Raw genomic sequence first — 17599 nt, 5'->3', positions numbered from 1 at the left:
GTTTATATTTTCATCTCTCTTCATTTTTACTTTTTCAGAGAAAAACACAAGATGATCCAAAAGCAGAGAACTCTGCACAGAAATCTAATGAGAATGTTTTTGACTTACCACCTCCAATTTGGGCTTCTAGCCCAAGAGATACGCCTTACGGTAAAGGTAAATATTTTATTTTGATATGTTGCTCTTTTTTTTCTTGGAATTTTTTTTTTTTTTTGCATGTGAAATCAAAGAAATTTAAACTCGCCATCTCCAGTCTAAATATGCTTCCTGTTTTAGGTTCTAACTAGCTAGATCCAGCCTATCACACCTACCTTTCAATGCCATTCTAAAAATATACAATCACATAATCAAAACTTCAAAGCTATGAGATAATGCATGATTAATTAAAAAATATTTGAATGAAAAAACATTACATTTGATAGAATAATATGAATGCTAAAGGGTTAATTGTTGATTATTGCTAAGCCCCAGTCAGTCTTGCTTGAACAGACCTATTATTAAAGGTGTTCCAACTATAACTCTCTTAACTACAATAACCAATCTAGTCTTTTTTTCCTTTTTATGAGGGTAGTGTTTGATACAAGGGTCTACAGTTGCTGTCTCTCGCAGGTTGTGTGATTACATAGATACTGATTTCTTGGTTCATGATTTGATTATATTGCCATGCAGGCACCAGTGTGCATACATGTGTTCATGCATGTGTTTCTGAAGATATGAAATGCTACTGTTAAGATACTTGTATCAAGAAAATAATTTATCATTCTATTCTAAAGATATGCCCACAAACATGCAATAAACATACATTGCATTGTAATTCATTAAAGAGCCTCTCTGGAGTGGTTAACCTGTTAGAAAGACCAGCCAAATCTTCAAATCTATCATTCTATTGTTAACTAGCTTCTCTTCTATAGAAAGGCACACAGATATGCTGTATATTTATGCACATTACATCCTTTGGAGTAAATAAGAGCATTTCTCTGTGGTTGCTTTGTGTACCTGAAATAACAGCCAAATTTCCTTCATATCATACCCTTCAGTCTTAAATAAGGAATGATTCTATTAGATAATGTAGTTCTAGATACATCTAAAAAAATATGAAAGTTATGGGTGGATACCTCAGGTCTGTTTGGGCTGACCTAAAATTACGCCATATTTTATTTTGCTTTTTTCCATCATCATAATTATCATCATTTAATGTCCACTGTTTCATGTCACCAAACTTCACCTGTCTCCAAGCAAGGTAATATTCTCCCATGGCCAGACATGTTTTTCATTGAAGACTGGAAATGAACACCCTCTTTTGTATGATGGTGATGCTCATTTACAACCTTGATGTGATATCAGAACAAGGGTGTTCACACATACACATGACAAGCTTTTTTCAGTTTCCACGTACCAAATCCACTTGCAAGACTGATTGGCTTGGAGCTATTGTAAAAGACGTAGTGGGACTGAAACCAAGTCCATTTGTTAGGAAGCAAGCTTCTTAACCTATGGTTCAACTTTTAAGATTAATATATAATTCTTGTTGGAATCTCAATTAAAATAGAAAAATTATTCTTGTAAATATTAGTAGAGTTCATTATTATCATGGGTGACAGAATTGGTAAAATGGTGGACAAAATTTCTTGAGGTATTTAGTGACTCTTCTTTACATTTTGCAATTGACTTTAGCCTCTTTTTCTTTCTTCTGAAGTTGATAATATGTACCAGTTAAGTACTAGGGAAGTCTGAATAATAATAATGATGATGATGATGATGATAATAATAATAATAATAATAATAATTTGATGTTTACTGAATGGTAGAGATGTGGACCCCACAAACTACAGTGCAAGAAGCACATCTAGGAGAGCAGTAATTCTGTATTAAAAAGAAATAAAACAAAACAAAAGCAGTTAGAAGGAACTTTCTAATCCTGCCTCAGCTAACCTATCCAATGCTGGTGGCATGATAAAATGTGCCCAGACTTTGTTGAGATCGTCTAAGACCCATCCAACTCAAGTCAGCATGGATAAAAAAATGACAGTTATGTTCAAATCTTCAGGGTTGTTTTTGTCTTTGTTAGATATGGTCTTCCATATATTTATGTTAGAAAAAAAGAAAAATCATTTCTACAATCTTGCAAGTTATCCTGTACTGCTTGTAGACTTGTCAATTGTTTTAATCAATTTAATATGAAACATTTTAGTATATTAAATTATTTGAAAATGTTTTACAAATATTTAAAAATACTATTTTTGATTTTAAACTATTTACTTCTTTATTTTTCACATGCTTATTTTAAATTTTATTTTTATTTTTAAGATAAATCAAAAGCGCAGAAAAAATACCTGGAGATTTCTTGTATTGAGCCTGTGTCAGTAAGAACAGCAAAGAATTTAAAACGCATTGAAGAATCGCATTTTGCACCAATAGCTACACCAAAGCAAAACATTACCAAAAGCAATGCAAAAATAAAAGTACCATTGCTGACAAAATGGAAACAAAATAAAACCACCTCTGTTGCTAGCATTCGTCGTTTACAGAATTCTGGGAAGGAAGTTATCAAAAAGAAAAATAGATCTAAGAATAGAGTTGTAAAGTCGTATCAAGAGACTAACATCAGTCATCACAGCAATAAATCACTCCATAAAGAGAATAATTCAAAGCAATTGTCTAAAAAAGAGAAATCAAATGTCTGGGATCAGATAATCAGAGCTTCAAAAAGTCAGCAGGCAAAGATTCAGTCAACAAGTTCTAGAAATACTCGCAGTTCCCCTTCAGTTCTTTCTGAACCTTCAAGAAGAAAGAGTAAATCTTTAATCCAAACTGAACCTAATACTGATTTACCTGTTTCTGATCAGGATACCAATAAAAAACAAACTTCAGTACGAGATACTGTAAGTGAGAGAGGCAGTATTAAAAGAAAATTACAAAAATTGAAAAGTTCTGAAGATTACTTATCTAATCCTCCCAAATCCAGAAAACAATCTATAGAAGCTGCATGTTCTTCCCAATCTTCTAATAATTACTCTGGAAGCACTAACAAAACAAAATCCAGTAAAGCTAATAGCAAAAGACAGAAAAGTGATATTACTCCATCTCGTAATAATTCGGGTGCTAAACCCAAACAACAATCTGGTTCGAGACTTGGTCAAAGAAGTCATAGCCTACCAAAAGATGATTTGTCTTCACCAAATGTTACCCGTACTAAACAATCTCCAAGTAAAAAGAAAAGTTTATCTAAAGGCTCTGAACACTCAACTAATCAGAAGAAAGCTAATGTTTCTAAAGCACAAAATGTTTCTAAACCAAACTCTTTTCATGAAAATCCAAAGTCTTCTAACCATAATATCAAAGGCAGTAAATCAAGTCAGCTTAGCAAATTTTCTGTTAGTCATGCTTCAAGAGAGTCTGTAAGTAAAAACTCAAAGAAAAATTTATTACGCAGATCATCCCTTACAGTATTTAATTTGAGTAGTGACGAAGAAGTGGAGAAGATAGTCAAGGGAAAAAACGTTTCTAATATCCCCAAAAAGAAGCCTACGGGAAGATCTGCAGAAAGCTCTGCATCTGGCAAGAAAAAAACTTATTCTAAAAATAAGATTTCTTCCAGTTCCCTGCAGAAATCTAATCAATCAAAAGATCATTCCAGTAGTAAACTGAATGCTGAGAAATATGCTAATATTTTGTCGTATCTCAGTACTCAAAATAAACAGCAGATATCAAATAGGACTGATAAAACATTTGAATCTATTGCTACTGGTATCACACATGAACTACATGAACAAATGGTTAGTAACATATTCACTTATTGTTATCTACTCTGTCTCTTTTAGTATTTTTCTATCTGTTCTATTTAGTTATATTTTTTACTAGCTGTTGTATAAGGAAAACCTTGTTTTATAGTTAAGAAAAAATAAAGTCTATACAAAGCATATAGTATATATTTAAGGGAACATAAAATTTATACAGAACATATAGTATATAGTTAAGAGAACATAAGATTTATATGAAGTGTATAGTATATAGTTAAGAGAACATAAGGTTTATATGAAGCACATAGTATATACTGTATATACTCATGTAAAAGTTGAATTTTTTAGACTATTTTTTAAGGTCAAATTTATGGGGTTTACTATTACATGGATACTACTTTTGAGGGGCTGAAATTCAAGCTAGAATCCAAGGTACTATATCAGCAGCAGAAGCCCAACTGACCTCTAAGTGAATAAAAACAAAAACATAATGAATTACAGTAATATTACCAATTCTATGCATCAAAACACATGTCCTAGTAAAATATAAAGTTTTAGCGATTAATTGAATGTTTTTAGGGTTACCAAAGTCATGCTTTTGTATGAATTGAGACAGTGGCATTTGCCAGTGTTTGCCAATAGTGCTGTCTGTGAAATACATTTCTCACCATGTAAACGAGTGTATGATGCATGTGTTTATTGTGCTTGAAGATGTATGCAGGCTTGCAGCATATCCTGTGCATACATTTTAGTATTGATGATGTAGCACCCATCAACAGATGTGTAGTACTCACTATTAAATGGTGTTTTACTATTAGCACCAATCATTCCACCTATAGAGCAGGCTACAGTAAAGTAGCCACACAATTTTGTAACAATGTTATTTCTATGTACAGGATAATACGGTACCTTGACCCACAAATGTTGTCCTGTTGTTTGTGAAATACTATGGTCGACTTTTATACAGGGTCTATGAAAAATTCTCAGTTTTTTCGGCAAAAATAGGGGGTTGACTTTTACATGAGATCGACTATTACTCAAATATATATGATAGTTAAGAGAACATAATGTTTGTATGAAGCATATAGTGTATAGTTAAGAGAATATAAGGTTTATACCTTTAGAAGCCATCTACTCTACACTAAGATATTCAACACTTATTCTGTGACTTATGACTGCCATCTCTAATGTTGGCACAAGGCCAGCAAGTTTGGGGGAGGGTGCTAGTCAATCACATCATCCCCCAGTGATCAACTAGTATTTATTTTATCAACCCCGAAAGGATGAAAAGCGAAGTTGACCCCAGTGGAATTTGAACTCAGAACATAAAGACAGATGAAATGCTGCTAAGCATTTTGCTCAGTGTGCAAATGATTCTGCCAGTTTGCTGTCTTCTGCCATCTCTAATGTTAAAAGAAGAATGTGTCATTAGTCATGAGCTTTGCCATAAATCATCATCATTATCATTTCATGTCCATATCCTGCCGTAGAAAACCATGCCAAATCAGACTGGAGTGTGGTGTGAGCCTTCCAGTGTGCCAGCCTGGTCAAACTGTCCAACCTATGCCAGCTTGGACAACGGATGTTAAATGATGATGATGATGATGTTCTATGCTGGCATGGATGGACAGTTTCACAGTATCCCATGGGTCCAAGGACTGCATCATGATCCAGTATTTGTTTTGACATGATTGCTATAAATGGATGCATTTGCTTATGCCAACCACTTTACAGTGGGTACTGACTGCTTTTCTTGTTTCATTGGCACTAGTAAGGTCATCATGCAGCTTGTAAGACTATGACACCTGAGGAATAGGGTTTTATGCTAGAGTTAGGGTTAAGGTATGAGAGAAGTGGGTAGAACAGAGCAGGTTCTTGTAGAGGAGCTACATGGCTACTCACATTTAGGTGAGAATGAATCAGTACTGGCTACAAAAATTGGTAATGGTGATGAGGTGTCCAGGTGGTATCTCAAGGAATGAAGTGTTGGTTACAAATTTGGAACAAAACCAGCAATTTAGAGGAAGTAGGGAAGTCGATTACATCAACCCCTCATGCTCAACTGGTACTTCTTTAATTGACCCCAAAAGAATGAAAGGCAAAGTTCACCTTGGTGAAATTTGAACTCAGAACATAAATACAGATAAAACTCTGCTAAGCATTTTGCCTGGCTCTTAGAAATAGCAACCAGATTCCTTCAAATCACTTTTCTGTTTTAAAAAAAGAAGGTAACATTGGGCAGTGTAATCCTAATATACAAAAATGACAGGGATTGTTAGAATTGGAACACTTTTGTTCACAGTTTGGGAAAGGAGGAAAGTCAATTACATTGATCCAGTACTCAACTGGTTCTTATTTTTATCAACTCTGAAAGGGTGAAAAGCAAGAGTTGACCTTGGTGAAATTTGAACTGAGAATGTGAAGATGGCCGAAATGCTGCGAAGCAGTTTGCCCAGCATGCTAATGACTTTGCCGGCTTGCCATCTTAATAATAATAATAATAATAATAATCCTTTCTGCTATACGCACAAGTGAGAGAGTTGATTTATATTGATCTCAGTACTCCACTGACTCAATTGGTAAATTATTTTATTGACCCCAGTACACAACTGGCACTCATTTTATCAACCCTGAAAGGATAAAAGGCAAAGTCAACCTTGGTGAAATTTGAACTCAGAATGTGAAGATGGATGAAATGCTGCTAAGCACTTTGCCCAACATGCAAATAATAATAATAATAATAATAATAATAATAATGGTTTCAAATTTTAGCACAAAGCCAGCAATTTTTAGTGGAGTGGGTAAGTTGCTTACCAGCTCAACTAGTACTTATTCTATTGATCCCAAAAAGATGAAAGGTAAAGTTGACCTCAGTAGAATTTGAACTCAGAATCTAAAGATCCCTAACAAATGCTATTAATCATTTAGTCTGACATGCTAATGAGTTTGCCACGTCACCATCATAATGTTAAATATTAACTCTTTAGCATTTAAACTGGCCATATCCAGCCCAAAATATTCTACCTGTTTTACATTCAAACTGACTGGATCCAGCCTCTTACACCTATCCTACAATGCCATGCTAAAAATAAACAATCACATCACTGAAATCTCAAAACTACAAGATAATACATGATTAATTTAAAACAACATGAATAAATAAGCATTACACTTGACAAAATAATCTAGATGCTAAAGGGTTAAAGTAAAAAAAATAAATTTTTTAAAAAATTACTAAAAGTAGTAATTTTTTTTTTTCAGGATCAGAAAGATGCAGAAAAACAATTTAGTTATGGTATTTCTGAATTATCATCTCTTCACATTAGCCACATTACTAGTTGCTCTGAAAATGAGGATGACTCGAAACTGAATGACAGTGACCAAAAACTGAATGAGGCTAATAAGTGTTTGCAGTATATAATGTTTCCTGGGGATAGTGATAACAATATCTCTCTTAGTAAGTATTGCTTTAAATTGTCACTTATTTTTCTAATGACTCAATTCATTTTCATCTCATCTTCATCATAATCTTAGATCTGCCTTTCATGCTGACCTGGGTTGTTGGCTGGTCAGACAGGATCTGATAAATCTGAAGACCTTGTATTCTATTGTCTCAGTTTTGGCATGAATTCCATAGCTAGCACTTTGCAGAATGCAGAATGCACTGGATTCCTCTTTTCCATGTCCCACCACTACTGAAGCTGCCTTGTAGCTGGCAAGACTAAATAGCCTCCATGACCAAAACTAAAATGGAGGAGAGAGAGAGAGAGTGAGAGAGAGAGTTGATTTTAGGCAAGATGATGAGAGAGGGTGAAGTACAATGAGAGGAACAGATTTATTGTGAAAGCGTGGTAGTGGAGAAAGTAACAGAGTGGATGCTGAAAGAGAGTATGGAAGGGACATGTATGAGACTCACAATTTACTTATGTTGTTCATGATGCTGAGAAAAGCAGGTTCTGCTCACTTTCATGTTACTCCTCTGAAATAAACCTACTGATAATCCAGTAAGGGAGCCCTTAACATTGTCACTCAGCCTGCTAGAAATAAACATCCAAATCTTCATATGACAGCCAATCATCTTAAAAAAAAAAGGAAGGAGGATTCATTGGATAACCTAATTCAAGATATGAATTCTCATGTTGCTTCAATGAATGATAGTTCAACAAAACCCAGCTGCGCAGTGTTCTTAGTTTATAATCCTGTGGCTGCTTGTATGCAGGTTTGAAGCTGAAGGGATCCAGTAACATCCTTTATCTGTCCCCATCGCCACTGGACTTATGAAGAAAGTGTGATGGTGTTGATGTCTTGGTTTGCTGAACAACCTACATGATGAATAGTATTATAGTAGGCATGGTTTGTGCAGAATCAGTCCCACTCGTCCTTCAAACTTGTATTGGTGCAACAAGATGCAGGAGTTGTATGGAGTTACCTTCTCTTAGATGACCAGTTAAAGCACTGAAGCACCTCGTGTGCCCTGGGTCATACCTAAGACAAAGTTCAAGATATATTATGCTTGGTAAAGATAAAATAGTCAAGTTTGAAGCATTTTGAATCATAAGTGTGCTCTGTCATTACTGTTGTTGTTGTTTTTGGCACTCCGTTGCTTACGGCGTCAAGGGTTCCGGTTGATCCGATCAATGGAACAGCCTGCTCGTGAAATTAACGTGCAAGTGGCCGAGCTCTCGACAGACACGTGTACCCTTAACGTAGTTCTTGGGGATATTCAGCATGACACAGTGTGACAAGGCTGACTCTTTGAATTACAGGCACAACAGAAACAGGAAGTAAGAGTGAGAGAAAGTTGTGGTGAAAGAGTACAGCAGGGTTCGCCACCATCCCTTGCTGGAGCCTCGTGGAGCTTAAGGTGTTTTCGCTCAATAAACACTCACAACGCCCGGTCTGGGAATCGAAACCGCGAGTCCGCTGCCCTAACCATTGCGCCATTGCGCCTCCACTCTGTCATTACTAGTCTGAAGCTAAACAGCAACAGTTATATATCCAAGGTTCTTTGCTTATGTTAGAAATTAGTAATTCTTAGTTTCTTTATTTTTGAGTGATTGAGCTGCAGATTCTTCATCGTCATTGTGTAACGTCCACTTTCCATGCTGGCATGGTTTGGACTGTTTGACAGGAGCTGGCCAGGCAGGGCTTGCATTAGACTTCTGTGTCTGTTTTGGTAGGGTTTTTATGGCTGGATGCCCTTCTTAACACCAACCACCAGAGTGGACTAAGTGCTTTTTATGTGACACAAGCACAGAGATCAGTTTTGGCAAGGTTTTTACCGCTGGCAGATTGAATAGCATTAATTTATTTAGTATTATTTTGAAAGATATAGTACACTCTGTAAAGTGGTTGGCATTAGTAAGACAAATGGAGCCTGGGTAGCTCTCCATCTGGCCAACACTTATCAGGCCATCTAACCCATGCCAGCATGGAGAATGGATGTTAGATGATGATGGTGCCACTGCCGCTGCCATAGCATAACACATTCCTTTGACTCAACAGACCCTGTCAAACTATCCAACTATCCAACTCATACCAGCATGGAAGCCAGACATTAAAGAATTATGATTCATATATCTTTCACAAAAACTCTCTACTGTTTCAGATAATCCTGTACCAATTAAACTGAATGTACTTGGAAATAAAAACTCCATGAAGCGCACTGCCAAAAGTCTGTCAGAACTTGATGTTATATTAGATGTTGTGGATCACTCCATTGAAATGGTGTTGTAAGTGTATTGTTTTTGCATATCCCTTATTATCATTTCTTATGTCCAGTGTATCAAACCACCTCCAAAATTAGGCCTCACTGAAGCAAATAAAGTGCTTCACTAATTTATTACCCTGTGTGACATGATTTTTGTCTTTGGGTAGCAACTGTTATTTCCTATTTGCTTAGACCTAGAAAGTATGAAAAATGGCTAATATTTCCTTCAAACCCCAAAGAATCCTTCTCAGCACATGGCTATGATGCTCTCTCACTACTCCTGCTCATGATCAGAGATGTTCATATTGTCAGTCACTAAGGGACATACTCAAGTGGCTATGATCAAACAACTGACAAGTAAATATTTCTGCTTCAGCAACTCAGCACAGAATCTGTGTGAAATGTAATGGAAAATGGGTCACTTTCAAAACATTGATGTCCAGGTCACAAAAGCAAAGTTTGAAGGGCATAGTAATCATTTCCTTTGATTTGTAGATATAAGCACATAAGAAATAACACTTCCTGACCAAAGACAAAATAAAAAAAAAGATTTGTTACACAGTGTTATTATTTCCAATTGGGATTATCCTACTATATAAGAAACTATTGAAGCAAGAAAGTTCAAATTTGTTTCTCACTAATTTTCTTATCCATCCATCCATCTATCCATCCATCCATCTATCCATCCATCCATCCTATAGTACAAGCATGGGCAACCCTTTTTGAGAAGCAGGCTGCATGGGATGTGGCTCATCATCAGGTGCGCTACACTACTAAAAAAATTATGCATATGTTATTTTCGTCATGAAATTAAATCTGCCATTCAGAAAGTCCAGTGGGCCACACTTTGCCCATGATTGCTACAGTAGAAGGCGCTTGCCCAGAGTGCCACACAATGTGATAAAGTTCTATCTCATTTCATATGTGATTCTCAACATTCTCAGTTCTAACTTAATTATTTCTGCCCAACTTTGACTTGGTTCACAAGTTCCATGACTACTTCTCATCACCAACAACAGATGTTGCTGCTGTTGTGGTTGTTGTTCAGCCTGTTAGAAACAGCAATCAAATCTCCCATAAATCTACCATCTTAACAAAAAAGAAACCAAACAAATAGGAAATGCAGGCCACATTGGACGATGTAGTCTCATAGATACACAAAAAGTTGTGATGGTCACTGTTGGAACACTTTTGATCATAGATCAACTGACTTGAAACTAAAAAAAGACTCTTTCCATTACTACTTCATGGTACAGCTTGCCAATGCTTTTGATATCCTATTGTTTTCTCTAACTTCTTCAACTTTTTCAAATTTCACATGACCCTATTCTAACGGGCCACTCTCAATAAGTTCTCTGATCAAAGTACATTTTAATTATATACAGCATTAGATTTCCGACAAGTATTGTTTATCTGTTTTTTTTTGTGCTGAGGAAGAAAATGTTTTCATTATTTACAATAGCAGCAGTTCTATCTTTTAACTTTTACTTATTTTAGTCATTAAACTGCAGCAATGCTAAGGATTTATATATTAGAATATTAAAAATACCTATGAGGGTTTAGTTGAACAGATTGGCCCCAGTCTTCATTTTTTTTAAAGTTTAGTACTTACTCTGTCTTTAATCTCACGTCATGTTTTTTTTTTGTTTCATTTAAAAATGTTTTTGTCTAGGAGACAGATCACTGACGTCGATAAGAAGTTGGTAATTTCAAGAATGAGAAATTTTGTGAAAGAGAAGATTTCCACTGATGTGAGTATTGATTAAAATGTGTCTGTGTGTGTGTGTGTAGCTTTTGCATGCTGATACAATAATATCATCATCATCACCCCTACCGTCATCATCACCACCATCATCCTTACTATCATCATCATCATCATCATCATTATTATTATTTAATGTCTGTTTTCATGTTGGCATAGGTTGGATGGTTTGACAGAGTCTGGTGAGTTGCAGGACCATGTCAAGCTCCAATGTCGGCTTTGGTATGGTTTCTATGGTTGGATACCATTCTTAATGCCTACTTTACAAAAAAGTGTACCGGGTGCTGTTTTGTGCCACTGGCACTGGTGAAGTCAGCAAGTACTCACAAGATGATTAAAGAACAGGAAGCCAACTCAACTATATATAATCACTCAGAGAGTAACGGATGTTAAATGATGATGATGATGTTCTATGCTGGCATCATCATTTAACATTTGCTTTCCATGCTGGCATGGGTTAGATGGCTTGAATGAAACTGCTGTATCAGGTTCCAGTTTGAATTTGACTTGGTTTCTATAGCTGGATACCCTTTCTAATGCCAACCACTCCGAGAGTGTAGTGAATGCCTTTTACATGTCACCAGGCATGGGCGCTTTTATGTGTCACCGGCACTGGTGCTTTTATGTGTCACTAGCACAAAAGTTGTTACGTGTCACTGGCCACAATTATGATTTCACTTGGTTTGACAAGTCTTACGAAAATAATATTCATGTTTTGTTACCCTCATGTTGACTGTTTTCCTTTCCTACCGGTATATGACTCTGTATGACTAATATGCCAAAATTTAATTTGAACAATTGTTTTAGCCTTATACAGCTATCCCTTTACTGCAATCTTAGAAAGCCTAACAAAAAAAAAAAAAAGATGTATTAAAAACAGATTGTAGCCTTTTGATATCTAAAACTCCTATTAGATTTTTATGATTAAATATTTCTTCAATATACAAAATCTTATATGGACTCCAGTTGACTCAATATACAAAACAGTTGACTCAATATACAAAACAGTTGACTCAATATACATATACAGTTGACTCAATGTACAAAATCTTATATGGACTCCACTTGACTCAATATACAAAACAGTTGACTCAATATACATATACAGTTGACTCAATATACAAAATCTTATATGGACTCCAGTTGAAAACCACTCTAAATAGTCATCCAACCTGCTGGAAACAGCACCAGCCAAATTTCCTTCAGTTCATTCATTACTGTTTTCAAAAAAGTTTTTATTGAATAAAGTGGTCCCAATTTCTCTACACTAGCTTGACAAAGAAGCCAGGTTGTACATGTAATAAACCCAATTCTTTGATATGGATAGGTGTGTTCAACCGTGTGTGAGGCAGCAAGAACAGCAACACCATTGATAGTGTGTGAGTGTAGGGACACTTAACCTGGATAGGTCGGCTGAAAGTGTCAGCGATCAATGTTCAGATGGATCATCCCCAAAAAAAGAATGGTTTGTCATGGCTGGAATGCTTTTGATTTTTTATCTCAAACAGCGTTAACCTGGTTCTAAACAACAACAACAATAACAAATGATAATCCCAGAATATTCTTTGATGGCTTTAATAGCTTCCCTTAATTCACTTTTCTTTTGTTTTTACAGATAAAAAGGCAGCTTCAGTTTATTCAGCTTCAGAACACTTTATATCAAGTAAGTATGATTGAGTTACTCCTTTATTGGTTTTTAATCATTGGACAACAGCTATGCTGGGGATTGACCTTCAAGGGTTTTAACCATTCATATCAACTCTCAGTGCTTATTTCAGTTTGTTACTCATTTTATTGACTAAGGTGTATCTATAGGTGCAGGCATGGCTGTGTGGTTGAGAAGTTTTCTTCCCAACCACATGGTTTCAGTTTCATTCCACTGTTGCACCTCGGGTAAATGTCTTCTATTATAGCCCTCACCTGCCTTTTAAAATAACATTTGTAGGGTGGGTATGAGAAGTTTGATCTGACTGGTTTCAACATAAAACTGGTAGAATATTTGGGCCAGATATGGCCAGCTTCAATGTTAAATAGTTAAATCAGTCCTATGTTTCTCATGGGAGTTGGCAGTGAGGGTAAAAAAGAGAAGCACACAATTTTCTCTGTTTAATACCTTTTAAACTTTTTAAACTTGTCCAACACCATGGTGAACAAAGAATTGTGTTCATGCAAAATCTTTTGTCTTCTCATTAAGAAAGAGGGGAAAATGAAAAGGGGAAATATAGTGGGGTGAGGTAAGGCTGGTTTGAGCACCACTAGTGCATGTCTACTCCCTAAAAACAGGAACAGTCCTTTTGACTGGTTGCAATACAGTCTCTATTTACTCAATTTCACTCAGAAAGCTTTGGTTAACCTAAGCTTTTGTCTAGAACAGTGGTTCTCAACCAGGGTCCATATAAGATTTTTGGGGGTCCATGTAACAAAGTAGCAAATTGGGGATCTACAATAGTATTTTAAGTGCCCCTACAAAAGTTTTGCTTTAGATGTATGTATTGGTATGTGTTGCAAGAAACAGCCAGGTTTCTTCCTCTAACATTTTACATAGTTCAACCTACACAAGTCAATGTGTGAAAAATAAAAAAATTTTGAAAACTAACCTCAAACATTGAATGGCTTATAGTAATCAAAGGGGTCCATAGATAAAAAAAAAAATGGTAAAGAACTCCTGGTCTAGAGGATACTTGCCATTAGTATTGTACAGTGAAACTGTGTCCAAAACCACGTGATTATGAAGCAAGCTTTTTAACTGCATTGCCATGTTTATACATGTGTTTTATTGTATCTTAGGTTTCTACGAGTGAAAGTAAGTGTTTGTTGGGCAAATGGATTTAGCTTTCAGTAAACACAAGACACTGACTGTAGATTTCTTTGGACATGGATAATGTGTTTCTGGGTCCCTCACACACAAGAAGGTGGGGGCGGTCATGGACATGATACCTTTGATAGTAAACCTGCTTGACTAAGGTTGACCTGGGGCTAAACAACAACAACAACATCCTGGTGACTACTAGATCGTTAGACTGATTTATTTTCTCCCCTTCTCTCTATACATAATAAACAGAAAAACTTATGCACAAACACAAAGAAAACGTGGTCATAAGTTACTTGGTTGTAAATTATCAAATTATTTAAAGGGAGGTAACTTTGTTCACACAATATTAAACACTTTTTATTTAACTGGCTGTTTAATTCATTCACGGTCTGTTGGTTGAAAACAGGCTCTGAAGAAGTGGAGAAAAAACAGAAAGCAAAAAGAAACTTTTATTAAAACCATATAGGATTACATTCTGTCATATTCAATAAGAAGAAACAAAAACATAAAGAGTTTTAATTTCAAGTAGAATAAAAGTGTAATTAAACAAGATAATTATATTTTTTGTTATATTTTGTTTGGCCATGTTACAATTTAAGCTTATTCATTGTTGTAAGTGAAGAAAATCTACTTTGCTTTCTTATGGAAAGACTCATGATTTTTATCTCTCACAAAAATATAGAGCTGGTGGAGGCTCTACATGGCTGCTAGACCTATAGAAATAGCAACTCAGTATCCTTCAATCCATTTTCTTTCATCTCAGAGAAGGACAATTTGGATACTGTTTTTTAGGTTCTCCACACATAGAGAATAAAATGGGACGATTATGGATATGCTGGCTTTGATCATAGGTCTGCTTGACTAAGGCAGACCTAGGGCTAAATAATAATGACAACAATCAATTAAAATTTATGTTTTCCTAAATAATAGGCCAGTAATATCATGTCAATAATAATAATAATAATCAAATTTTATTTTACAGAAGTCTCTTCAAATACAAGGACGACAGAAGAAATATTTTGAACTTAAAGTAGCTAACAACAGGTAATTGAGATTCAATATAGTTATTCTGAAATAATCATTTCTTTCCTCATTATTATTTTTTTTCAAAACCAATTAAGTATTTGTCGTATTATGTTGATGTGGCTGTTGGGAGTTTTATTTTTTAAGAAGGCTATCAGTTTGAATTTGCTCACTGAAGTGAGAGTTAGGTTGAAATGAGTAGAGGTACAATGGCCAAAATGTTAAGCTATTGAACTACATTCAGACATACAATCTGAAACGAAGTGTTTTTCTTTCTTGGAAAAAATTTCATATGGGATTAAAGCATTAGATTTTTATATTCTTTAACCAATCTATTTCTTGTTAGCTTTCTTTACCACTAAAGTACTAAATGTGAGTAGAACTATATATTTCATCATCCTTTTCTGTGATACCAGTTATCTCTTCCATTTCTGAAAACAAGTTCCTTTTGACATATGTTCTTCATTCTTAACATTGCCCATACTCACATTTTCCATTTCAGTGCTACCAGTTACTTCTCTTTCTGCCTTGAACTACTTTTTACTGATTCACTCTTATGTTGCTCTTTGCACCTCCACTCCTATCTCTCACTCTCCCCATACACTCTTGCAGCCTCTACCAACTCATCACTCATCCTTCCCTACCAATTGCATTATTATTCTTGTTACTTGTTTACACATATTTAATACTAGGTCTGCAAATGGCTCACACATGTATTTACATATTTTTCTAATTTACTATAATTTTAGGTGCCCTGCTCCCCACCCATCTTTATCTCCTATCCAGTTACTCTCACTCACCTTTGCATAAAGTAGAACAGCCAGATATCTCCACTATAGCAAGATACCTGTGCTTGTCCCTTTATCATACTTTAGCCTGCAACACCTGGCATAAAGCCATCTCTCCTCTATCAAATATACTCGGTTCTTTTCTTTACTTTGTCTTGTAACTTACTTGGTAACATCACTAGTGCCGGTGTCTTAAAAAAATGCCCCCAGTATACACAGTAAAATAGTTGGTATTAGGAAGGGCATCCAGTCATAGAAACCATGTCAAACCTGACATTGGAGCCTCATGTAGCTCTGTGGCTTGTTGGACCCTGTCAAACCATCTAACCCATGTCATTGTGGTAAACAGAAGTTAGACAACAATGATAATTAGGTATTTATTGTCTGTATATTCAATTTATTCAATCAATTATCTATTTATTTATATATTTAGTTATATATTTATTATACTAGTAAATATGTATGAATCTGTTCTTGTATATGTTTATGTTCACTTATTATGAAATGACATTGTTTAATTATCCACTTCTAATACTTTGATGTTATATTTTGTGGAGAAATTCTTTCAACTGTTACAAATTAAATTTGTTCCAAATGTTTGAATCACAAAGAAATTGTGAAATATCTTAACTGTGTTTAACCCATTTGCATTTAAACCAGCCATATCTAGCTCAAATATTGTACCTGTTTTATGTTCAAACTGACCAGGTCTAGCATTTCCCACCTATTCTAAAATGTCATTCTAGGAATAGAACAATCACATCATTGATATCTCAAAGCTATGAGACAATGCATGGTTAATTCAAAACAATGTGAATCAATAAGCATTACATTTGACAGAATAACATGAATGTTAAAAGCATAAAGATACAAAATATTCAGTTTCAGAAGAGCTATTGAAGTAACAAAACACATTCATTTTCACACAAGATGATTGAACGCATCAAGCAGAGACCATAATCCCATGTCTTGTTACTAATGATGATGAACTTCATGAAGTCTGGGTCGTGGTTTGCACAGTCCAACATGTCTTGAGTGATTTCCATGCAGATTTGCTTCTGCTACTCTGCCAACACCTTGGGGATAAATTTCACCAACACTTTTCACATGCACAAATCCTCTGTTAGAATGGAATGTACTGATTCTGTGCTTTTTCCCACTGTGTGAGCAATATCCTGGATTGTTACACAATGGTCTTCCATGACTACTCATTGAACCTTCTCAATCGGCTCCTCATTTCAGCTTGTGGATGGCCTGCCTTTGTCTTGCTTTTCACTGAGGTGCAGCCATGTTTGAAGCAGTTGTACCATTCCTTGATCTGAGTTTTGCCCATGGCATCATTACCAAAGGCCTGTTGAATCTTCTGGATGGTTTGAGCTTGAGTATCTCCAAACTTTTGGCAAAACTTGATGCAATATCTCTGCTTGATGCATTCAATAAAAACGAAAATCTTGCGAGTGTTCACTACATGTGTGTACTCCATGCGTAACAGCTGCAAACTGATATGGCCTACTGGTGTGAAAATTTTCACACATTCACAGGAAGAGTGGCATCACATCCTACCTAAAGGATTTTGCCCATGTAGCATTAGTTTTGGTGAGAAAGTATAAACTTGGATACTTTTTGAATGCATCTCAGAGTTATTTGTTCTCTAGTTATCTTCAATGCATATCAAGTCATTTTTGATTTTCTGATTTCCTTATTTTTGATTTGATTCAAGGATTTTCTTTCATGATTGTGCATGTTTTCATTGTTTATTTTTTC

General features: G+C 35.4%; 1 protein-coding gene across 2 annotated transcripts in view; it reads left to right on the top strand.

The window, feature by feature from the left end:
* LOC106880062 (uncharacterized) overlaps positions 1-17599 on the top strand; it is a 32640-nt gene that overhangs the window by 9898 nt on the left and 5143 nt on the right. For both annotated transcript variants that reach the window (XM_014929868.3, XM_014929867.3), the window contains exons 3-9: positions 39-156; positions 2308-3776; positions 7002-7197; positions 9349-9472; positions 11123-11201; positions 12828-12875; positions 15007-15068. In XM_014929868.3, coding sequence (XP_014785354.1) covers positions 39-156; positions 2308-3776; positions 7002-7197; positions 9349-9472; positions 11123-11201; positions 12828-12875; positions 15007-15068 — 2096 coding nt within the window. The remainder of the gene's footprint in view (positions 1-38; positions 157-2307; positions 3777-7001; positions 7198-9348; positions 9473-11122; positions 11202-12827; positions 12876-15006; positions 15069-17599) is intronic.

This window comes from Octopus bimaculoides, chromosome 6 (genome assembly GCF_046866305.1).
Source record: "Octopus bimaculoides isolate indiv1 chromosome 6, ASM4686630v1, whole genome shotgun sequence".
NCBI lineage: Eukaryota > Metazoa > Mollusca > Cephalopoda > Octopoda > Octopodidae > Octopus > Octopus bimaculoides.
Note: the sequence above shows the minus strand (reverse complement) of the source record. Positions and strands in the feature narration are given on the sequence as shown.